We start from the raw sequence: 24,595 nt of genomic DNA, 5'->3' as shown, positions 1-24,595 counted from the left end.
TTATCCTTTACTGGTAATTCCTCTCGGAAACCATAAAAAACAGCATATCTGATTCAGATATTCATTCACTTGATAACGCATATAATTAAATTTACACATAGGACACACACTCACGAACTGCTGGAAAATAATCCCACATATTCCGTAGAGCAGGATCAGGACACAATCATCCTGTCGGGTTTGTGTTATTTTATGCGAAATTTGGGGTGGCACGTATGTCAAATGTGAATTGAAACGTTGCTAAAATATGGCAAAATAACAAAGGACAACGAAACCAAGGCTAACAATTGCAAATCAACAATATTTTCACCATCAAATCAAAACAACAAACGCAACAACAATTTGAGCTCACATCGTCGTTAGCAATGTTGTCCTTGCCTTAGTGACATGCTAATATGGAGCTAATATTGTATTAGAGCCGATGGTGTTAGTGATGGGAATGTTGATGCGGTTGCTGATAGCATGGATGAGGATGAGGATGAGGATGAGGATGAGGATGAAAATGAAGATGATGATGTCATCTAGATTGCCTAATAGCAGTCGCCGTAGCAACATTATTTACTAGTTTACGCATTATTTACTTTTCTCAAGGAATAACCAAAATCACAACAAAGACGTCAAAACGAAGGAATATGGCTTCGGCCAATATAAAAACAGAAAACCCGAAATAGGTCTGAATAAGACGTGAAACTGTCCTGTACATTTAAATGTTAAAACACAAGTTTTTCTTCAGAAAATTTTTTTAAAATTTAAGTAAAGTAGAAATATCACTCAAGCTTCGATTCTACTCATTAAAATAGTATCCTTTGTGGCTAGATATTCGTTTCATAACATTTCAATGTTTTTTTTTTTGCAGAGCGATTTATCTTTGAACTTAAAATAAGCTTCACTAATTGACAATCGTTTTTTCATAGAAGTCAAAACTCTTTCTTCTCAGCTCACGTTTTAAATCTTTATTTGTTTGTAGCCAGATTCGGACAATACATTAAATAGGCAAGTAATTCAGAATAACATAATTCGGGCTTTTCTGTTCCTTTAAACAGGCGTGACTCCCCAATTTAAGTAAAGAAAAACTAGCATGACTAGTCTGTAAAGTTAGTTATGTGCCTAATTTTAAGGGATGGTGGCCGTCTCAGGTCATTAAGTCAGTTAGAAATAAGGCTTCAAAGATATAGAATCTTTTCCAAACCAATAATGAACACTGACTCATGAGGTGGAGTACAGTTTTCTCCTCATCCATAGAGCCACAACCTCAACAAAAATCGTTAGAGAGCAGACGTTCTCCTTTACTTGTGGTGAAAGCACACTTTTCTCTTACTCATTTGGAATTTCTTATTCACTACTGATTTTTTTTCTCAAGGTAAAGTAATGTACTATCATTTTAAGCAATTTTTGCGATTTCTGCCCTGTCAGCTGACTACCAATTTTAGTCTGAAATTTAGCGAAGTGTTTATAGTTTATTTATTTGTGCACAGTGGCCGAGCTAGACCAACTCTGGGTGTCGGCGACACCAGAATTACGAGGTCTCTTTCACTACCAAGTTATAAGTAAATAATTTACATTCACTAATACGTAGAAGCATGTACGAAAGTTTTATTGTTATTCAAATTAAAATAAAAACTAATTAAAATAAATTAACTTTCCTACCTTCAGCCTCACTGAATTTTTTTTTGAAATTATATCCTAATTTGCAACTGCTGCCTTTTTTTTTCCAATGGATAGAATTGGCAATGCGGATAGTCTTTCTTGGCCCATCGTACTTCTCAAGTAGGTCTTAATTAATTATAGCTTTGAAAAGCTTCTTTCAGTAGAAGCTTTACTGACTAGAATGGAGCATGATTCTGGTTACTACATAAGTATTCATATTTACTTCTTCTAAATTATTTTCTTTAATATATCGGATGAGTTGCTTTATACCGTTGATTGAGTCTTGCAAATCCGAGTTTATAAGCACCAATTCCTCATATAATTCAAAAGGCTGAATGTGGCTGTTTTCACCTTCCCAAAGTATTATACCTTAAGCATTACGATGCTTGAAAAGGTCTTCGGTTGGTATTCATATAATTAATGTCACATATGAAACCAAATTGTTTAAAATATCCCTTAAGTGCTTTGAATCGACAATCCAATTTGAATTTAGTTTTTACAAGATCACACGCTTTGCCAAAAGCTAATTAACTTTATTGATGCACCCGAAAAACATTTTCGCTGTTGTGGAAGAATCTGGGTCTCATCCACAACGCGTAAAAAATTCTCTTGGAATAATATTCAGGATTCTTGTTCCAACCTCTTTATTAATTGTCGACCATATTAGCACCATTATCACAACCCTGTCCTCGATCATTTTGGATTTCTAAATCGTATTTGTTCAATTTTTGTAGTATCGAATGTGTTAAATACTCTTCCGTCGTTTCTGCGACAGCAATAAACACAACAAAGTCTTCCTCTATAGCTCTGGTTATGGAATTGCAAAATCTTAGTATTAATGACATTTGTTCAACGCGGCTCATGTCCCTGGTGCAATCAAGCATAAAGTATCTTACTTGTTTAACTCTGTCTATAGTTTCGTCAATAATGGTTTTAGACATTAATATAATTAATTCATTCTGGATTCCGTGACACTAATTGTCATTAATACGTTGCATGTCTTCTCGTAGTGTAAGATCATATTTGGTTAACAACTTAAATAGATCTATAAAATTAACACTACACACAATCGTCTAATCTAAGGGGTTCTTAACGAGCTTTAAATGGAAGGTAAAGAGAGGCTTAGAATTTTATCATGTCAATCAATCTTTCAAGCCAGATATACCAATACTTTTGCGATACTCTAATCAACTTCTTGTTTGCTTTATCTGTTGTTTTTGAGTGTTTGACTTTGATCATGTCTTTGTAATATGCGACCCGTAATTTCTAGTCACCGCATCCTTCTTTTACTATTTATGTCTGCATGTGCAGAAAAAGTCTACATAGCAAGCAATAGACTTTATCTTGGTATGTAGAGTAAACTAAGCATGTGCGATGTTGTGTTTTGCCGTTATTTAATTTTAGAGTAAAATAAGAATCAGAAAAATGTCTTTTATTAGAATCCTTACGATAACTTTCAACTTTCAACATGTTCTGTTGGGGACTATTATGAATTAAATCATGGCGCAACGAGGCCGTTATTAGAAATACCCACCTACCCGGATTTAAGTTAATAATTGTTTTTCTTAATTGAACTGGCTCTTCAGTTATCGAATCACCAATATTCCCAATTTCGAATTTTTTATTGAGTTTAGTAAATTAATTGATAGATAATTCACCCGCTTCCAAAGCTGGTGCGTGTCTAACAGCATATGTCTCTATTGTTAAAAAATATTCTGATTCTCGTAATAAGAGACAAACAAAACTATTTTTTCCCTGGTATGTGTAGTTAAAGTTGGACGAAATACCTACAAAATTGTGAGGTACTCGCGGTCATGAACACGCTGCTTTTCATAATTCTCTGTATGCAAAAGCCGACACATATTTCATCAAATCTTCCTGCAAACTAATTCTTAGATTGCCTTCTGAAATCTGTTAGGAGTCAATTATCTCCACAAACGCGTGTTTGCGCGAAGTGGACCATAGATCCTCCGAAGAATTTTTCTTGAATGCTTCTCATACTATTGGTAACTGTCCAAGCTCCGGCACCATATAGCAAGACAGGCATGATAAGAGACTTATAGAGAGAGCTTTATTTCTCAATTTCGTATTTAATACGAAATAACATCTGTTGGTAAGACTGATTATTCATGGCATCTCCTTAATTATTGCACTTGAATAATCTACATTAACAAGATGTTGCAAGACTTTCAAATTAACTGCTTTACTTTTATTCAATACGCTCAACGTTGCCTTTTGCAGCACCAATATCTTTAAAATGTTTGCAGTACTAGTTTCTATAAAACAGTTTGATTCAATAGTTCATGTTTTTAAGTGAATGTGTGGTAAATACAGCTGTTTCCTAATACGAAGAATTGAACATCAACTAATAAATAAACATATTTAATAATTTCAAACGAAAAGTGGCGATCACACCTACACATTTTTCCGAATAAAAATGGTTTGTGTATATAACGCAAAAATGAAATAGATTGACCAGAATTTGCTATCAGTGGCTACCAAACTGTAAAACCGTCCTTTTATGGTCAGAAAACATCGCATGGCATTTCTCGTACTTGTGATGTATGCTAACCCATGCACATATACATACTTGCTTGACAGGCATTCATTTTATTTCAGTTTCTGAACTGTGCGAACAGTTGTCACTTGTGCATTCTGCATATGAAATTGAGAAATTGAGAAATTTTTCTTGGTAATACATGTAACTTAATTTAATGACAATTAAAACATGTTTATTGAAGTAATATAATACAACAAAAAGGTAGACTAAATTGAGCAAACATAATATCACAAGAAGATAAAAAAAATAAAGCGTATAAAATTTTTTGAATTATCCAAATAATACTCAAAATTTTGTGTAATGAAAAGAAAACATCACGCAGTACAAAAACAAAAAACTTAATGACGGATTTTTGAAATAACAGGTTTGTTCCACGAGCTACTCGTAATAACTTTGAGTAACACTGTGTACTCCCCCAGTGAGTTCCACCAGCAAATTTTCGAGTAAATGAAAGCATCTGAAAACGCTACACAGACTTTACTCGTACATTGTATTTCAAATAAAATTTGTGTTGATGTGTGAATCAGCTGTTTTGGTTTGAATTTAAATTTTGGTATTGTTTATTTGCGCAGCACTCGTATTCTCACCAGCTGTTCCATGAAAATCTGTGTTAAGAGCGTAATTTGACACTTTATTTGTGTCACGCTCTCAGTTTGTACTTTACTTGTTGGAGTGTTGGTATTTACTAGAATTTCGAGTAGGGTAAATTAAATAAAAATTATGTGAATTAGGCTTTATCATTGTGAAAATTGTATAAGATGTTTAATAAATAAATTAGAAAACTTTTAACCAAAAATAATAAATAAGTGCAATAAATAGATAAATAAATATTTACCTAGGAAATTTCAAATTACTTTACCATAATTTACTCGAACTCGCACACGGCCTAAATAGTTGAATTATATATAAAATCAAATTTTAAACAATAAAAATAGCCTTTTTTTTATTATTTGGCTGTTCGCTTAATAAGTACATATACTTAAACTTATTCCAGGAGAAATTCTTTGTTTACTTAAGATAAATGATGCGTATAAATGTTGACACAAAATTGAACATCTTTTTGATTTTATTTTCTATAAAATAAAATTGCGATGGTAACACTAAATAATTTATTGTGTTTTAGGGTAGTTGGCAACTCTTACAGTGCGTTCTTTTTCAATAAATGTTTTGCCACATTTGCTGTGCGAAAGTTGTTTTGTATAATTTTTTTAGGATTTCGTTAGTAATTAATTCGTGGTAGTAGAAAAATGTCTCATTTAGTCAAAATGGAAAACGGTCAAAGTCAAACAATTCAAGAAATGCTGGGTTGTATAGAAAGGTGTGTATAAATCTAATATCGTTTCAACATAACCTAATAATAACAATCTTCAATTTAACAAGATATAACCCGGATCACCTTAAAACTCTAGAGGCTTATGTTGAGGATCAAGCGAAGAATAACACCTATGATTTAGAAGCAAATTTAGCTGTGCTGAAGCTTTATCAATTCAATCCGCATATACTTAATTTTGATATTACATATACCATTTTGCTGAAATGTTTAACAAATTTGCCGCATACTGATTTTGTCATGGCTAAGTGCTTGCTTTTGCCACAGCAAATGAAGGATGAAACTGTGCAAACTATAATTGATTTAGCAGATATATTAGAACGCACCGATTTCACTCTCTTTTGGCAACGCGTTGATGTTAACAGAAATATGTTCCGCCATATCGCTGGTTTCCACGATTCTATAAGGAAATTTGTGTGCCATGTAGTAGGTATTACATTTCAGACAATCAAGAGGGATTTGTTAAAAGAACTTCTGGGTGGAATTGAAGGTCAGTAATACAGGTTTGCATTGGTTTTTATTTGTAATCAAATGTAGTGTTTTTAGATTCCACTTTAGAGCAATGGATGAAGAAATATGGTTGGAAAACTAATGGAAGTTTAGTATTCATTTCCTCACAAGATGAAAGAATCAAGACTAAAAATATTACGGAAAAAATTGAATTCGATACCGTTGGCGGACTAATGGCACAATGTTTATAAAGCTTTATATAACAAATTGTTTGAAATAATTACGAATACATGTCTTATTTCTTAAATGTAATTATTGTGGTTATTTCAAATATACAAAATTAATTTAAAACTACGCTTTTTCAATCAAACAAATATTTTTGTGATTTGCTTATATCTATGTGTTTTATTTATTTTGCATTTTGCTCTAACAAACTTGTTAATTATAATTTAATTTTGGTGATTTAAATACCATATATATATATATATATATATATATATATATATATATATATATATATATATATATATATATATATATATATATAATATATATATGGTTTTTATATATTTTTTAGTTTACATTTAACGTTATACCATTATTTAACGTTATCATTATATAAGTCCTTTAACAGGATTTAAAGAGCATAGCAAAAACGTGCAAAAATATTCATTAATTTAAAGTAAATCAAACAGTTTTAATAGAATGAAAGAGCAAAATGATTTGTAATATACAAAGTATTCTTTTCTTTTGCTTATGTTTTACATAACTCGAAACTTTTCCGTAGCCTAACATAAAAAGTACATAGCTAAAGATATAAAATTCATAATGAGGATTTTGTATAAATTCTAACATTTTTCGTTGGTGCTATATTGGTATATATTTCGTTTTTTAAATTAATAAATCTAAATTGTATTTTACAAATACTTTTCCGTCATGAGTAGGACATGAATTTTCAAATTCCAATCCGTGGCCAGTGTACACCAGCCGATTAAGGACAGACAATTTAGACAAACCGGACTTATTTCACAAAGTTCTTTTTCTTTTTTTTTATTTTTGGTTGTCTTTTACATACAAAATTTTTAAGTATTAATGCTTTAATTATTAATATTTTTCTAATTTATTCTTAACGAACTTTAGCTGCTGTAGTTCTCTATTGCATTATATTAGTTTACGATTGTTTTTTAAACTTTTTTAAAATTGGAAAAATTTTATCGAAGGCCTCATATATTTCTTGTCTAACTTTTGCACCAGTTAAGACTACTTTCCCTGATACAAAAATCAGTAGAACGATGCGAGGTCTGACCATACGATAAATCAAACCTGGAAATAATTCCGGTTCATATGAACTGAAGTTGCAATGAGTTAATACCAGGCCTTCTAGTCTTATAGGAAACTTTACATCACAAGAACCCACCATATTTTGAATCTTAAAATCCAAAAATTTAGCCTAAAAACAAAAGAAAAGTTAATATATTATTTAGAAATACATAAACATTTTACGCACAGGAAAACCAAGCTTCTGTATGATACGCGCATATTTGCGTGCTGCTAAACGAGAGTCGTCCTCACTCTTTGCTCCAGTACACACCATTTTCCCGGATGAAAATATCAATGCTGTAGTGCGAGGTTCGCGTATACGCATTATGACAGCTGCAAAACGTTTCGGATTATATTCAGCATTACGAGCGTGTAATGCTATCTTTTTCAAATCTAATTTGCAACACAAATTTACTGTAGATACTATGTTTCTAGAAATAAAATAAACGATTATTATTACTGTTGTGCTCAAAATATATACAGAATTCAGACTCCCAATTAGCTTAGATAACTTCAGCTGAATGTGTACCAATCAATACCTATACTTATACTTAAACAGAAAAGAAATTCGGGAATATATTTGATCTTTTGTGTAATATAAAAGTGCTTTTCAAAATTATAAGATGATATATTATAAAAAAAGCACTGACACTCACTAATTATGAAAAATGACATAGAATAAAAAATGCACTAAAAGTAATAATACGTCTAATTATAACTTTAACCGTATAAACCTAAATTGTTTTTTAGGACAGGGTGGAAGCAAAATTCCAATTCAAGTCATCCGGAGAAGGAGAAAATATTTCCCCCACATACAGGAAGAGATGTCCTGGCGCAAATGCGAATATAAACACGTGCTAAATAGTCACTTGTTACACTTAAATATGTCCATCTCCAATGCGTGCCTAACCTGCAGTTTTGCTTCTTATGATGTCGCCTGTTTTTATGGCCAAATCGACACACAAATTAGAGTCCCATTGTGGCTTCACCCTGTTAAGTTAGCAGAAATCTAGGGTTAACTTAAATACTAACGCCTATTACTTTTCTTTCTTTTCCTTTACACCTCTACTTCATTCACCACATCCCACTTCCCATTGAGCAAAATATTGCCATCATTATGTATTATCCTGGGATAGATCACGAACATTTAAACAACCCAAATTACGACCGGCACTACTGTGGCTCCAGATTAGACAGTGTGAAATGTAACAAAAATCAACTTATGCCACAATGTACTCTCAAAAACAAAGAACTGCAAGAAAGAATTTTACAAAACAGCGTATTTATATAGCTCACAAAAAGACGTAACCACTGTTAAAACTAATTTCATAATGGTGTGTCGATATAGAACTTTTTACAACAATCCGTAATGGCAACACACACTCTACCCGCAATACTTATCAAAACGCCGCTCATATTGTAAATTGTTGATTCACGCCAATGTAATAACAATGTCAAGTTCTTTTTATAGTACAACTATAAATAAAAAAACAACTGATTACAAGAGCAAACATACATATATCTCAAATTACCCGACATCTGTTTCAATTTTATATTACACAAATATAAACCTTCGGCTTTATGGTTTTAACTAATTTCGCAAGTAATTTCGAAAATGTTTTGCGATGAAGAAAACTAATATCTCTAAAAAACAAGTGCTACTAATCTTACCGGAATGCTCTTCGCAAAAAAAGCAATATTTAATACATGGCACTTCTCACATTCCCAATCCGGGAATCTATTTGTAGTTCAATTGATTAAACTTTTTTTCGAGCTCTGAAAACAAGAGCGATTCATATTTATTGCATAATTGAACTGGGCTTTATTTATTTATCACTGTTATGGCCCGCAGAGATGTGCTGGTTTAGTTCCTTTTGAGGGTGTTGGACAGTACTCGGTCGTTAAAATCGACGAGTGGCACCGGGACGTAGACCTGGCCTCTGTTTAGTTATTTCTAATACTTTATTCGGCACAAGTCAAAACATCACGCAAAACAACAACAAATATATTCTTCCTCTAATGGAAGTTCTTCCTCTAATATTGTAGCCCATAAGTTGCCAACCGTTGGTCCGCGAAATAGTTAAAAAGGGTCCGTGAATTAATTTTAATAGATGTAGATACATAGCTTGTAATTTGTCCATTGAGACCTTACTTATTAGAAAATAAGCATCAAACATTTTCAAGTACATAGTAAGTACATAATATTTTATAGAATATATAATGTATATATACACTTATACAATTCATTATACATTATACCAGAAATGCATAAAGCATATGAAAATAATCGTACAGTTTATTATTCTTTAAATTTGTGGTCCCTACTATAAACAAAAATATCTTAATGGTCCTGGCTCAAAAAACAGGTTGAGAACCACTGGCGTAGTCATTATAAACAATTTCAACTACAGTTGATGTTTAGTTCTGTGAGCAAATTAATCGAAGTCACAAAGTGCGGTTCACCATTCCTTTTGGAGATTTATTATGCCCAAGGAAATTATTATTATGCTAATGCAATGAAATTGAAAATTTTCTCCTGGACTGCAACATTAACAGTTCACCGTGTAAAATGTGCCATCCAAGAAGTTGACAAAAAATAATTTTTAATTAAACAAATTGATTCCAAGATGCTTGGATGCTTGGTTATATAAAACGAATTATTGTTTCCACGCCCTAATGATTATAAAAATCGTTTTCATATTTCGATGAATTATGTGTGTAAAGCAAGAAATAAAGTTTCATATTTCTTCTTTGAAAAGCAGACATTCATTTTAAAAGCCTATTTATAATATTTTTTTAAGGTGATTATATCGATTATCAAAAAGAAATTCTACACTAAAGTGTGAAAAATGCATAAAGTTGATGTACCGAAGACATTCTTGTGCGTATACATACACACGCAGTACATTAAAACCCAGCTTAACACGTGACAAGCCACTTCACAAATATAATTACAGCTTTATACTTACTGCAACTGTGGTACAATTCCTGGGTCGGCTGAACCTGGTGTCATTGGAGTCATAGGAGTGGCTGGACCCATCGCCTGATGTATGCTGTTCACATTATCTGATCTCTCACCCATAGGAACCATAGGTGACATAAGGCATTGCTGAAATTAATCAATCAATGAAATCAATAATTAAATTAATTATTAATTAAAATACAGAAGATAGCTAATAATTGAATTACTACTACGTACTGGTGTTAAAGGCTGCATTTGACTTTGTGGCGCTGGGTTCACCATGCTGCTTGTTGTGCTTTGGTACGAAGGCTGGTATGATTGCATTTGCTTCTGCGGTATCGGCAATGATGGTTGATGCTGTCCCATGGAATTTCCATTATTTGTGGATGAAACATTATCTATCAATGATATATTATTGATATCATGACCAAATATATTATTTCCGCTACTTGATAACCCGTGTCCATTCTGCATATTTGTATCGTGTGCATGTTGTGTTGATGTTGGGGGATGATAAACAGGGTTTGCAACAATTTGTTGATCTGCCTCCATTTGATGTAATGGAGTACCAATACTTGGTATTGAAAAACCTGGACTTAATATTTGATCCATGTTCTCTCCGAGTTTATATTGTATGCCGGTTCTAGAGTTTACAATTTAGTCTTTTTGTTCTTGTACACAAAACAAAAATCTAACTTAGTCTAACTATCTTAACATTAGTAACTACTTCTTACACTGCACATAAAATTATAAATAATTTACACAATTTTATGCCATAAATACGTGCAAAGCATACAACACAACTCATTTACTGAAATGAAAACCACTTTCTTGGGAAGTAACCACCGTTCCCTTTGGATGTATAAGCATTGACATAGAATGCAGTATAACAATTTTACTGAAAAATGACAACTAGAAGGTGGTACCGTATTATTATACGCACCAAGGGTAGCCACATGCGAAAATGCAAGAAAATCGTAGGAGCGTAAGCAGACTTGATTGTAATATAATGCATTTGTGCAGTTCGAATTATTTGAATTCATTTCTAATTATCAGATTTTGTATCATATAGTTCGAATACGAGCACTTATCAATAATAAAATTAATAGGTGTTTTCTTTTAACATGAATGCTCCAATAGAACAACTTCTGGTTGGTTAAGAATAACTCGGCATTACTGCCTAAGTCAATAAACATATGACAAGCAAAAAAATGTTAACCAAATTTGTGGCTGATAAATACATGTAAATACAAAAATACCTGCAGATAATTTTAAAAAAAGTTTTTTATATATATATAAAACTATCGCACACGGCGAGTTCGAGTAAATTGATGTTAAATTAAGGGAAATAGTAAACTATGTCGGTATGGCAGCGAATGTTGGTATTTACCAGAATTTCGAGTAGGGTAAATTGGATAAAAATTAAGTAAATTAGGTGTCATCATTGTAAGAATTTTATAAGATGTTTAATAAATAAATAAATAAATTTGAAAACTTTTAATCAAAAATAATAATAAATAAGTGCAATAAATAAATAAATATTTACAAAAGTGTAGTACAAAAAATCCCTAGGAAATTTCAATTTAGTTTAACTCAAATTACTCTAACTCGCACACGGCCTTAATGACACAAAAATGTTATTGGTGAGCATTTAATTTTGTATTTGAATGTATATAAACATAAACATTTTTAGGCTTTATCCATGATAACGAAGAAAAGTAGTAAAATCAGGAGGACATAAAGAGAGCAAATATTCGAAATTTTTGATAGTTCAGCTCTTCAAAGCGCAATACAAGATTGTTAATAAATTCGTTTGCATAATTTTCAAACTTCTACAATCACAAACTAATACTAAATGAGCAGTATTTAACACTATTTTATTTGTCATGCAATTGTCTTATAAGTTTTTGATTTTATTACAACAATTGTGTTTTGCATTTATTCATGTATTACATTTTTTTTTTGATGAAGATAATACAGAAATTATAAACTCCTTAATAAATAATTAATGAAGAACTTCTACATAATTACTAACCTGTCAGTCATCTTTACAAATTTTTTACGTTTTTAAAATATATAAATTTACTCATTAACACTCGCAACATTTATAAAAAATAAACAACTGAACAGATATTTTCCATTTTCTCCCAAAAATCATTTACAATAGATCAATTTTAATATTTGACACCATTGTAATGCGAGTGGCTTATTCGTTAAACAGTTTCAGGAAAGTGAGCTTATTTTTTCGAATTTTGTTTTTGCTTTGTATGTTAATTTTAACCGACTCGTGTTTAAAACATTGTTTTCCGTATATACTTCCAAAAATTATGGCTATAATTAATGGATTTCGATATTCTGGCCCCGTTGATAACAGTCTAATGACTGATATTCCTCACTTGTAATCGTGTTTTTACTGGGTTTAATTTTTATGTCCACCTCTTCGTTAAAAAACAGTCGCTAACTACAATAGCTGACGACTCTCCTGTGGGTTTTTTTATCCTTTTTACTCACGAGATAGTTACTATATGTGTTTCAATTGGTTAATTGGTAGCATTTCACTTTATTAAAATAATTGCGGAGTCTGGCAGCACCATTTCAAAAAAGTCGCTGTCAATTGTCAGCTGAATAAGAAATACATTTGATTGACATTCCTGAACAAAAGATTATACATAATTTTTATTAAGAGTGATTTTCTTATGTTGAGTTTTTAATTGGCTTTTGATTTTTATTTATATAAGCAAATATTAATATGGATTGAAATGTGTAGCAAAGAAATCTCTCTCTCAGTGCTTCTTCTTAAATCAAACTAAATCATAAACACAAAAGAAGACTGCGTTATTGTATTGATTTTTTTCAAGGGCAAAACAAAATTTTGAATAAAGTATAAGGTAAGTCTGAATAATATTTAGTAAGGCAAAAATTTACTAGGGCCTTACATATATTTTAATAAACCTTATTGATTTTTTTGTGTGTTTGTCATCAGCACGGTTGCCTAGTAACTAAATCTTCCTGCCCCCACCACAACGTAAATAAACTCAAGTTGTGAGAAAAGCTGTAACGATGAGTGCAAAACGACGCCCCTTGACCGCAAATAGCCAAGCACCTAATGAATGCGTACAGGTTGTTGTTCGTTGTCGGCCGATGAGTAATCGGGAAAGATCTGAAGGTACAACTGAAGTAGTAAATGTGTTTCCAAATCGTGGTGTGGTAGAAATTACAAATCTCGTTGATGTAAATAAGGAGCAACGTAAGGTGTTTACGTATGACGCAGCGTATGATGCAGGTGCCACACAGACCAACCTCTACAATGAAGTTGTATTCCCATTGGTTAGTTCTGTTTTGGAAGGATTTAATGGCTGCATATTTGCTTATGGACAAACTGGTACTGGAAAAACTTTCACCATGGAAGGTGTACGCGGCAACGATGACTTAATGGGTATCATTCCACGTACTTTCGAACAAATATGGCTACACATAAATCGCACCGAAAACTTTCAATTTTTGGTGGATGTATCCTATTTAGAAATTTACATGGAACAATTGAGGGATTTACTTAAACCAAATAATGTATCAGGAAAACATTTAGAAGTACGTGAACGTGGTTCTGGTGTTTATGTACCAAATTTACATGCAATTAATTGTAAAAGTGTTGAGGATATGATCAACGTTATGCAACTTGGAAACAAAAATCGTACTGTTGGTTTTACCAATATGAATGAGCATAGTTCCAGGTAATATGCAATTGTGTTATTCTTTATCAAGATCTTTAGTAAAATATAAAAAATATTCCAGATCGCATGCGATATTTATGATTAGAATTGAAATGTGTGATATTGAAACAAATACCATAAAAGTTGGAAAGTTAAATCTGATCGATTTAGCTGGTAGTGAGCGGCAGTCTAAAACAGGTGCTTCTGCAGAGCGTTTAAAAGAAGCTAGCAAAATCAATCTTGCATTGTCATCACTGGGAAATGTTATTTCTGCTTTGGCTGAAAACTCTCCCCATGTTCCCTATCGTGACTCGAAATTAACTCGACTTTTGCAAGATTCCTTAGGAGGCAACTCAAAAACAATTATGATTGCTAACATAGGTCCTTCAGCTTATAATTATAATGAAACTTTAACAACATTAAGATATGCTTCTCGAGCTAAAACTATACAGAATCAACCAATTAAGAATGAAGACCCTCAGGACGCTAAATTGAAAGAATACCAAGAAGAGATAGAACGTCTTAAACGTTTGATTGCGCCTAAACAACATAAAGAGAAGTCAATTAAAAAACGCGTCAAGAAACAAAAGAAAGAAAAAGTGAGCCGCGAACTGGAGGAGTCTATCACTAGTGAAACACAAGAGATTGAGGAGAGTGATGAGGGAGAGTCAGATAAAGAAAATGACGTCGATGAAGCCAAGTCGAATGAAGAATTGGAGCGCGAACGTATCGAAAATGCAAAATTAGCAACAAAGTTAGCTGAGCTTGAATCACAGTTAGTACGTGGTGGCAAAAACTTGCTAGACACCTATAGTGAACGACAGATTGAGCTTGAGAAAAAACTTGTCGAAATTGCAGAACGTAAGAAAAGAGAGATTGAAATACAGCAACAATTAGAGTTGCAAGAAGAAACAACCTTAGAAATACGAGAAACTGTAACATCATTGGAACAAGAAGTGGAACTCAAAAAACGAAAACTGTCGAAATGTTATGCTAAGTATTTAGCACTACAACAAGAATTAAATGATTGTAAGTTTGATCACAATCAAGATCTACGTGAACTTGAAATGGCACAAAACGAACTAGTCAAAGAACTCAAAAGGCAGCTACTTATAATTGATAATTTCGTACCAGTAGAAGTCAAGCAACGGCTTTATACTCAAGCAAAATATGATGAAGAGCAAGAAGAGTGGAAATTTTCCTCTTTACCTCTATGTAATGACAGTAATTTCTCAAACAAGAGACCAGTATCACATCACGAAAGAAGACGTCCTGTCTCAGAATATGCGCTTACGGAATCTAAATGTAATTCTACGAATGCGTTGCGTTTCAAAAGTGAAAACATTGTTTCATATGAATTGGAAATGCCTTGTCGTACTACACAAGAATATCGAACTCCGAAGGTATCTGCATCTTTGCAAGCTGTTTTGGCACAGGCTATGCAAACTGGAGAAGATATTGATATTGTTGACTCACATAAGAATTCAATACGTAGTCGTTTAGAAAACATAATAAATGCAAATGCTAATGCGACAGCACCAATATCGAATGGAACTGCAGTAAATGCTATTTACAATACTCCATCAACTCCTGGAGTAAAAAGTATGAAAACAAGTCGTGGAACAGTACCCAGTTCAGCAATGGAATCGAACAGACGTCCTCCCACTGGTCGTGCACAACCAAAAAAGCCTGCATCTGCTTATCCCAAAGCAAGAGGACTTGTCAACAAATAAAACGCAAACTAACTGATCAAAAATTGCTTTTAATCTTTTACCCTATATTTTACGCTCAACTTTACACAAATGCTTAGTCAAAATACTTCATTTTAACTACTATTTATTAATGGAAATGTAATGTCAACATTTGAACAATTAGAAGTTAAGTGCTTTAGTATGTTACAGTATAATGTATTCTTTATGTTTTTGTTTTTTGAAATTGTATTTTTTATGTATGTTGTTTGTTTTTTCTACTATTTACATTGTTATTATTTATTGTCTGTATGGAATGTGTTGATGATAGTCCAAAAAATTAGCTTATTTTTGAAGATACCGCAAAAGGCCTGGCCGAACTGCTAGATGCCTGCATATTAACCTCGAATAACATTGTTCTATTTAAGTTTTTAATAAAAATATTTAAGTGAACACGCACTGTGCAATTAAATGATGTACCAAAATTACTTTAGTCATTATCCACAAATAATTTGTGATGCTTTAATAAAAAATAAAATCAAAACATTATTCTCTTTAATTTTACAATAGCGGTTGGGCTTAAATAAATTGAAGTTGTTTAAAAAATCAATAGTATACAAATGGACTCTATATTTTCTTATTAATATTATTAACTATAAATTCGCATTAACAAATATAAATATTTATTTATCTAAATTATTAAATCCAGTTTTTTCAATTATTTCTAACAGTGTTTGAAGCTTGCTATCAAATAGTTCACACCTTATGGGCATTTCTAATGAGTAAAATGGATTCTTAAGCACGTAATCTGCATAAAGTTCGTATATTTTTCGCAGAAGCATATCCATACTGCCAAGCCCAACTTCAGATACTACAATAAATTTAACTCCTGTTAATGTTTGAAAGCAGTGTAATGTAAATGTGTCAGACTCTAAAAGTTCGATGCCTGAGCTCTTCGGTTCTGGACTTAATTGGCTAGCAATCGCAAATAAAGGATAAAACATACTTGCTAAAAATATTTTTTCGTTTGTTGTCATTTTTGGGCGTGCAAATTTCAAATTTACTGGATAATTCTCTTCAGCTTCCAATACTGTTTTAACATTTCGCCCATCTGCAAGTGTTGCACCATTCACCAAAATACCATTCACAGACACTAGCACATGTCCAACTAAATAAATTCAATTTAACTGTATAAAAAATATTAGATATAAGTATATGGAATCTACTTGCCATTAATACTCTCTTTTTTGTTAAACGCCACTGTCACTTTTTTGCTGTCATAATCAAGGACTATGTCTAGAGGATATGTGAAAGATTTCTCATGTTCTATTCTAGGTACATTATTGTCCAAATTAAATATCAATCCTCCGGATTTACTTACAATATATACACCGTAAATAATCATTTTAGTTTTTCAAATATTTTACAAAATATATAATTTCCCCTCCCTTGATCGCTCAAATAATCTATGTGTCTCTGTTTTTATTTGTATTCATTTTTACATACGACAACAAAGCTCAGCTGATTGATGCTGCCACTGTTTTTAATATATAAAAGTTTTTCTGCAAAGCTTAATTCACATAATGTTTCCAAAATAATGTGAAATTTATTTCTGCAGTTAATATATTTTAATAGGTGCTTTTGACAGATTTTAATTGTGGCAAAAAACAGCACGTTGCTCGCTTACAGTTGCTAATTTATACGCAAAACAACAACACTACTTTTTCTTTCTAAAGACCTAGTTGTGAAGTGGTCAAACATTTTAGCGACTGCAAAAAAAAAACGATACCAAAGCCATAAGCGAACTATTGTGAACCTTGATTGGAAATTTCAACGAATATTCCAGTCATCTGTCAAAGTTTGTAAACAAATATTCAAGCAAAATTAGTTTCATAAATTTGAAAAATATGCAAAATTTGAATAATAAATATTATACACATAAATGTCTTTAAAAATTTTTAGAGGTACATGAAAAAAGTATTATTGAAAAACGCTTTGAATTTTTTAACTTATTAGTGGCTATCAATTGAGTCAAAGAAACAAAATTTCTAAGATAATAATAAAACCGCTTTTAAAATGTCAGTTCTTTAATACTTCTTTATTTTTACACGGCATCTACACTAACTTGACTTTGGCAAGATTTTTGCATACACTTTTCATTTTTCACTCGAAACTCAAAAATTAGATAAAAATAAATAAGAATGTGATCAGCGTAGATTTGTTTCCTTACTGTCATGTCAAAATCTAGTAAATCAGATGTTTTAATTCCTACTATTGGTAATGAAGAAAGTAAATTTTTTAGTTGTAAGTATTATTGTTGTGGTTTTAATATTAATTATGACCAGATAATTTTTTATTTATATTTCGCAACAGTATGTGCTATGTAGAGGATTATCGCTGATCAGTTTTTGCAGATTATTCAACATTATTTTAATTGCACTTCAGTTAGTGCATAGTACGAAATGACAGTTCGCACTTACAATCTTCCCTCTGTTGCTGTTTTTAAGGTACAAGAACACTAAAAATTGAAAATAAAATTGTTTTGTAAATATATTGATTATTAGTATGACATGAGTTGTCTTTAAATATTTTTTTGGTACATAATTACTCTCAAACTACCAAACAAGTTCCATTTTGCGATGTGAATAGCGTATAACTGCATTAATCAAAATCTAATTAGTTCTATACCAATAAAGCTTATTTTCTATTTTTTAAAATGATATATTCTTCAAAGATGGACTTAACTTATATTATTTATTATCTAATTAGTAATGATACGCGTACAATATAAATATCGTTATACTTATATAATAAACATAATGTAAAATTATAAAAAACGTTGTAATAAATTATTTTTTAATATTTCGCGCATTTTAAATTTAAAATATTTTATATAAAAAGTCTAATCTTTTTTAAATTAAAAAATAATGAAAATTAACTTTTTTACGTTTTTATTTTTATTTGTCTTACATCAATGCAAATTGTGTTATATGCATTTCGGACTAGTGGCGAGACTATATTAATAGACTATAAGTTATTAAGTCATTACTCTAACATAAAACGCCAAAGTAAAAATTTTATCTATATTGAAAAATTATGGTATAACAAATAAATAATTATTAAATATATTCCTACAGTCCTACATTATAAATATTAATTAATGTTAAAGAATTTTTATTTTTCAAATAAAGTATCACTTATTCAAGACAACTAAATTTTTAGTTTGGTGTTACGTAATTCAATCCGTGTTTGAATTTGAAAGAGCTGCAACTACTTTAAAATCTTGAGACCTTAAAAATTATAAACATTTTATTCATTGTTAAAAAGGATTTGTTTTTATTTCACATTTAAAAAACAGCTTACCTAAAGGTAAATAAAATATGTGATTAATTTAGTGTAACTAAGCGTGTAACAATTTTGAAATTATTTAACAACTTTAAATTAAGCTTAATGTTTTAGTAAATGAACAGATTCGCGATATATGATATTGTACATCACTACAATTCTTCAATATACAAAAAAATTGCTTGCATTTGAAACGTTAGTCGTTTAAAGTGAAAATGCTTTAAAGATAAAGAATAAATTAATGGTTAATAAGGATATTAATTAGATTTGTATTTGCTTTTAAATTATTCATGTCAGTCCGTTACAAAGACTCCTTAAGAGTTGCTTATATTATAAAAAATGCAATTTACGTCAGCACTAGTTTTGAGAATTACGTCAGAAGTATGTGGGCGTAAATTAAATGTAATATAGGCGTACAACCGAAGTGGTGATGAGCGTATCGTTGTCATAGAAACTGGTTTGAATGGTAACATTTCCATTTAAAACTTTAGCAGGCATCATTTGAGATTCAGGCGCGGCTTCAATCGTCGATTGCCAAGTATTTGTTGTATTTGGGCCAACCCATCCCATTTCGAAAAACCATTCCTCCATGATCCGTCCTTTGAATAGTACTTTTTGATCCAAACGAAAGTTCTGCATAGATTCAATCGTACTGAAATTGATTTCGCGAGAAACTGCACGCATATCTAAAATCTTTACTGGTACCCGAGCTTCATGTTCTACATCTGGCGATGAAAAATCTTTGTTCTCCTGCCATATTATCTTACCACTGTCTGCATCTCTTAGTATCATGTAATTAATTTGGAAACCTTTTTGAATTTTTTGACCAACTTTATCTGAACCCATATTGTTAAGGAATTTCTATATCTTTGCTATACTTAAATGGACTATTTATTTGGTTTAATCACCTGGAAATTTCAATGCGATTTTTTGTTATTTAAACCATTTATAATTTACAAAACAACCACTCGTTCATTGCGTTATATCTAAAATTATTAAGGTAATTTTTAAACTTTCATTTAAGTACAAATAAATTTACCTTATTAATTTATTTAATCCTAAAATATTAAAAATCACTCCAATTTACTTATTTAGAAAAAACTCACTACACTCGCATACTTCGTGAGTGGATGAGAAAACTATTGTTATGACATTTATTTGCATACTTCGCTTTACTTTTATATTGTATTAGCATTTGCCAGATGTCTGTAAATTTTTATGTCAAAACTTATAACAGTCATCACATATCAATAATTAAATATTTTTAAAATGATATTACTACAATGATTTTATTTTTAATGATATTAAAACAATGATATAAAAAATTGGATATTATTTAAAAATTACATGAATTTTTAAAGTTTTATGCTTTTAACATAATTTTCATGTATCACGTTTGGTATTTCAACTGTAGACAGATATTTAAATTATTCAAGTCAACTTTTATTACATTACCATTAACCATCAAAACAGAATAGGACATACATAGATGAAACAAACGTCTGTAGCTAAAACCATCAAATGTACTGAGCTACTGATATATAGTATAGCTGTTTGTTATTTATATTAAATATAAGATAAAAATCATCCACAAAATTAAGAAACACAATCTACTTGATTTTGTGATACTGGAGTTTTGTTTGTAATTTTAGCTGTCAAAATTTCCATTTGCATTCAAAGCAACAACAATTGACAGCTAAAATTACAAACAAAACACTATAGTGAATCCACCAAAGGCAACATATCAATTCATAAAAAAAAGATTATTATTAGATTATTATTAAAGATTATTATTATAGATTATTTATTAAATGCAATATACTTGATTTATGGTACTTCTTTATATTTGATTTTTTTGAAATATATATATAAATATAGAAATGTAAGAAATACTTTTCTAAATAAATATATACTCATAAATTTTAACAATGACTTTTATTTTTATGCGATGTTCTTATTTTTATTTTATTACCCATACAAAACCCAAAATGTTCAAATATTCTAAAAACATAGAAATTTCTATGTTTTTTGCGACATCTACAACTATACATTCTATTCGCAACATTCATTTGTACGTACTTAAGTTAGGATGCGCTAATTTCAGCTGCAACAGCTCCATTCAAATAGTTGGAATGTCAAAATGTCAATTTAGAGCAAAATTCCGAGTATAGTAGAAAAGTTCGTAAGAATGGCAATTATTTAAAAATCACTAAAAATTTAGTAAAATATGTGTAATAAAATCTCTTTCTTCTTAATTCCTCTATCTCTTTGTGAAGCATAGGGTCATTTAGTTTCCAATTATAAAGCATTAATTTTCAGTGCTTTTTTGTTTGTGTTTAATTTTAGTTCAACTTTATTGGCAGCTAAATAAAGGTCGTAAATTTTTGACTGCATCTCGGGATGCTTAACGGATAGTCGGCAGATGTAATTCGCGTACGCAAAATCTTCCAGATGTTTCTGGAAATTCCAGGGAAGATCTCTCAGTTTGTTGTCGATGCACCACTGCAAAACATCGGTGAAATCAAGCGTCCTTGTCTGACGTCTAAATGAGTATTGAAATGTTTAAAATATCGCCCATTTTGTGCTCCTCTGCACTTAAAGTCTGTACATTGTGCCCAGATTAAGTTCCGATCTATGCTATCAAAAGCAGTGGGAAAGTCAATAAAAACAAACTTTTCTTATATCTGCCATTCGCTGACCTGTTTAACAATGACATGTAAAGTGTTTATCTGATTTTTGCATGATCGGTTTTATCGAAATCCTGCTTAGGTTCTTCTGATAGATGCTTTCAACATAGATCGAATATTTTTTAACAGAACTCTAGCGAATATTTTTGAAATAACAGGTAACAGGGTTTTACATAAGGACAGGTTGCCTTTCTTCGGTATGACAGGATGCCCATTAACCAATCTTCGGGTACTAATTCTTTTGTCCAAATGTCAATAAACAGTGTATCCAACCGTTTCGCTGCGTAGTGTGGGCAGATTTTTAAGATTTTCGCATATTGTCGTGCCCAGGGCTTTTGTTATTCTTGAGTTTCTTAATAGCCAATATTATTTCTAGAATTGTTGGTGAGTTAAAGTTTATTTATCATGTGTTAGCAATGTAAGAGGTATTTGTAGTTTTATTGTTTATCTGGGTCGTATTCGTTGAGGGTCCAATGTACATAACAGAAAAATGTTCACGCCATCTTTGGAGCTGTTCAGTTTCGGTTGTTCGAAGAGCGCCATTTTTCGATTTGATAGAACCTGAGTTATTTTTTATATTTCCTGAATATAAATAATAATAAAATAGTAAATTTAATTTCGTAAGCTTATTAGTTTATACGTTAAATATGTTAAACATATTTAAAAATTAGTTATTTGTTTTTGAATAATAATGAATTTGTTTGTAAACATGATTCGTCGGTATTTGTCGGTGGTTTTACTAGTACATCAAAAAAAATTTGAGTAATTGTGGTAGATTAAAAACATGTCGAGGGCCGCATGACGCTTGCGGGCCTTGCATTGGACAGCCCTGATTTATAAGATAATTGTATAGAAAAAGTGTCTAATTGCTACCCATTTATCGAAATTAATGCGTTAAATGTGACACCATAAACTTAAAATTAAAAATATTTATACACATGTAATACATAAATAATTATAATGAAATGTATTACATATGTATATGCATATTATATAAATTTTGCATCTTGTGTGTAAAACGAATCTGTGCAATAGGTTGGCTGGTCTGCTGCAGGTATTATATAAAAGTTTTAGTATATATTTGAGAACACTGTACACTGTAAAATGCATATCATATGCACATCATATGCATTTTATTTATAATTCCATTTAGATAAGTATGTAATACATATAATCTAATTTTAAAATATAATCCAATTTTTGATAACTTTTTAATGAAGTATAGAGATCTCATGCTCTCTTAAACTACTGTTATATGTTCTTGAAAAAAAAAAGGAATTTGAAATTTTTTTAGCTCTGGCTTAGTATATAACGAATTTTTTAAACAATCTTGTAAATTTTTAAACAATCTGTTTGCAAATAAATTTATTGACAAAAATAGTATTTATTCTTCTTCAAGAAATCTATACATAAAATATTCAAAAAGTCCACTGTTCTATGAGTGAAGTTTGCAGCTTAAATTGGGAAGCGATATTGCATTGATATACATACTTTGAAAAATCTTTATCTCCGTTAGAATGGTTATTGATATATTCATGATACGAAAATATTTGTATATCGACATATGTAATGGGCTCGGTGAGGCTACCCGTGGCTCTGTTATTTGCGTATCTATCTGATGATCTGACCTATAAAAAATTTTTGGACTATAGACTGATTGTATTCTTTCACTAAATAAACTTGTTTTATCATTTCTCATTTTTTTAAGGACTTCGTGTTCATGGTTACAAATTTGTGATGTATTCTACACTTACGAATAAATTAATTTGCCGCCTACTTTTATATGTCTATTTTTATCTTGTCTCATTTCTCTCAATTACAAAGCAATAATTTTTATTATTGTGTTAACAAGGCTGAAGTGTTCATCAATTGTTGCAAAAATCTTTTCACTTATTTTTCTATTGAACTGTAAACATTCAGTACTAATGGAAGAGAAAACTACATTTGGTTATCGGTGTCGATGAATGCCACCGGAAGGTATAGCTGGACATTATTACAGTTTCTCATCAATGTAGATTCATAACATTTGTTAATAAGTTTACTGACATTTTTTCATTAAAGTAGTAATAGGCAGTGTACTACAGATATAGTACACAAAACAGTTCCTTTTTTTATTGTACATGCTTTTTAGAATATAAACTGGCGTTCAAAGACAAATTGGAAGAGATAAACAAAATATCAGGACTTTATTTTGCAGCCAAAAAAAAAGTCCTTAAGCATTGAATTATTTTTAAAAAATTTAGTGACCTGATTGAAAAGTAGCAGTCCGGTTAGCACAGTCCGTCCTGTTCACCCTTGACAACAATGTCTGGTAAGAGGCTATGAAATGTAATATATGTTCATTTGAAAACTCAATGAAAATATTTTTCTTTAGATAAAACCTACAAGAATCATTATAAATATAATAGATGCAACTTAGCCAAATTTCTTGCTCTTCGACTCTTCCATCTAGAGATTTTTTCACACATGTTGTACCTTTTTACTGCTGCGGCTAGATAATTCAGCCCCATTTGTTCATCAATGGCCTTTCAGATCTCAGTTCTATATCTCAAACATTTTTTCTAAAAACTATGCTAAGTTTTTCTGTAAATAATAATTATTAGTATTATCAATGGGTTTTCATGCAATTGCAAATATACAAAAAAATTAAATTATAGACTTTAATCGCAGAAATAAATGGTATCTTTTGAGACTACCTAGCTTACAATTATTTTCTTACTTACTTATTTGGGCATAACAATCCGTTATCGCCTCTGGCTCTGCTGCGTGCGCGCCTTCTCCAATCTCGTACAACAAGTCTAATTAGTGCTCCCTCAACTTGATCACTTCCGCCAACTATTGCTTCAAACACTTTTTTCGCTGGAGCATCTTCATCCATTCTCACGACATGACGAAG

At 31.0% G+C, this 24,595-nt stretch overlaps 5 protein-coding genes across 5 annotated transcripts; 2 read left to right on the top strand and 3 right to left on the bottom strand.

The window, feature by feature from the left end:
• The first annotated feature begins 5,344 nt into the window (after positions 1-5,344).
• On the top strand, positions 5,345-6,341 carry LOC119688159 (eukaryotic translation initiation factor 3 subunit K). Its single transcript, XM_038102822.1, has 3 exons — positions 5,345-5,525; positions 5,588-6,027; positions 6,084-6,341. The coding sequence occupies exons 1-3, from the start codon at positions 5,455-5,457 to the stop codon at positions 6,236-6,238; spliced, it is 666 nt and encodes a 221-aa protein (XP_037958750.1). The 5' UTR covers positions 5,345-5,454; the 3' UTR covers positions 6,239-6,341.
• Positions 6,342-6,586: 245 nt separating this feature from the next.
• Positions 6,587-10,881, bottom strand: LOC119688081 (TATA-box-binding protein). The gene is made up of 4 exons (XM_038102717.1): positions 10,507-10,881; positions 10,277-10,416; positions 7,495-7,738; positions 6,587-7,437 (listed from the first exon to the last, which is right to left on the bottom strand). The coding sequence occupies exons 1-4, from the start codon at positions 10,879-10,881 to the stop codon at positions 7,159-7,161; spliced, it is 1,038 nt and encodes a 345-aa protein (XP_037958645.1). The 3' UTR covers positions 6,587-7,158.
• Positions 10,882-12,908: 2,027 nt separating this feature from the next.
• On the top strand, positions 12,909-16,213 carry LOC119687564 (kinesin-like protein Klp68D). The gene is made up of 3 exons (XM_038101913.1): positions 12,909-13,157; positions 13,253-14,000; positions 14,062-16,213. The coding sequence occupies exons 2-3, from the start codon at positions 13,330-13,332 to the stop codon at positions 15,710-15,712; spliced, it is 2,322 nt and encodes a 773-aa protein (XP_037957841.1). The 5' UTR covers positions 12,909-13,157; positions 13,253-13,329; the 3' UTR covers positions 15,713-16,213.
• On the bottom strand, positions 15,958-17,445 carry LOC119687565 (trafficking protein particle complex subunit 4). Its single transcript, XM_038101915.1, has 2 exons — positions 16,898-17,445; positions 15,958-16,835 (listed from the first exon to the last, which is right to left on the bottom strand). The coding sequence occupies exons 1-2, from the start codon at positions 17,070-17,072 to the stop codon at positions 16,351-16,353; spliced, it is 660 nt and encodes a 219-aa protein (XP_037957843.1). The 5' UTR covers positions 17,073-17,445; the 3' UTR covers positions 15,958-16,350.
• Positions 17,446-19,069: 1,624 nt separating this feature from the next.
• On the bottom strand, positions 19,070-20,147 carry LOC119688034 (probable cGMP 3',5'-cyclic phosphodiesterase subunit delta). Its single transcript, XM_038102655.1, has 2 exons — positions 20,052-20,147; positions 19,070-19,998 (listed from the first exon to the last, which is right to left on the bottom strand). The coding sequence occupies exon 2, from the start codon at positions 19,856-19,858 to the stop codon at positions 19,409-19,411; it is 450 nt and encodes a 149-aa protein (XP_037958583.1). The 5' UTR covers positions 19,859-19,998; positions 20,052-20,147; the 3' UTR covers positions 19,070-19,408.
• Positions 20,148-24,595: the final 4,448 nt, after the last annotated feature.

This window comes from Teleopsis dalmanni, chromosome X, assembly GCF_002237135.1.
Source record: "Teleopsis dalmanni isolate 2A chromosome X, ASM223713v2, whole genome shotgun sequence".
Taxonomy (NCBI): domain Eukaryota; kingdom Metazoa; phylum Arthropoda; class Insecta; order Diptera; family Diopsidae; genus Teleopsis; species Teleopsis dalmanni.
This window is presented reverse-complemented; position numbering and strand designations above follow the sequence as displayed.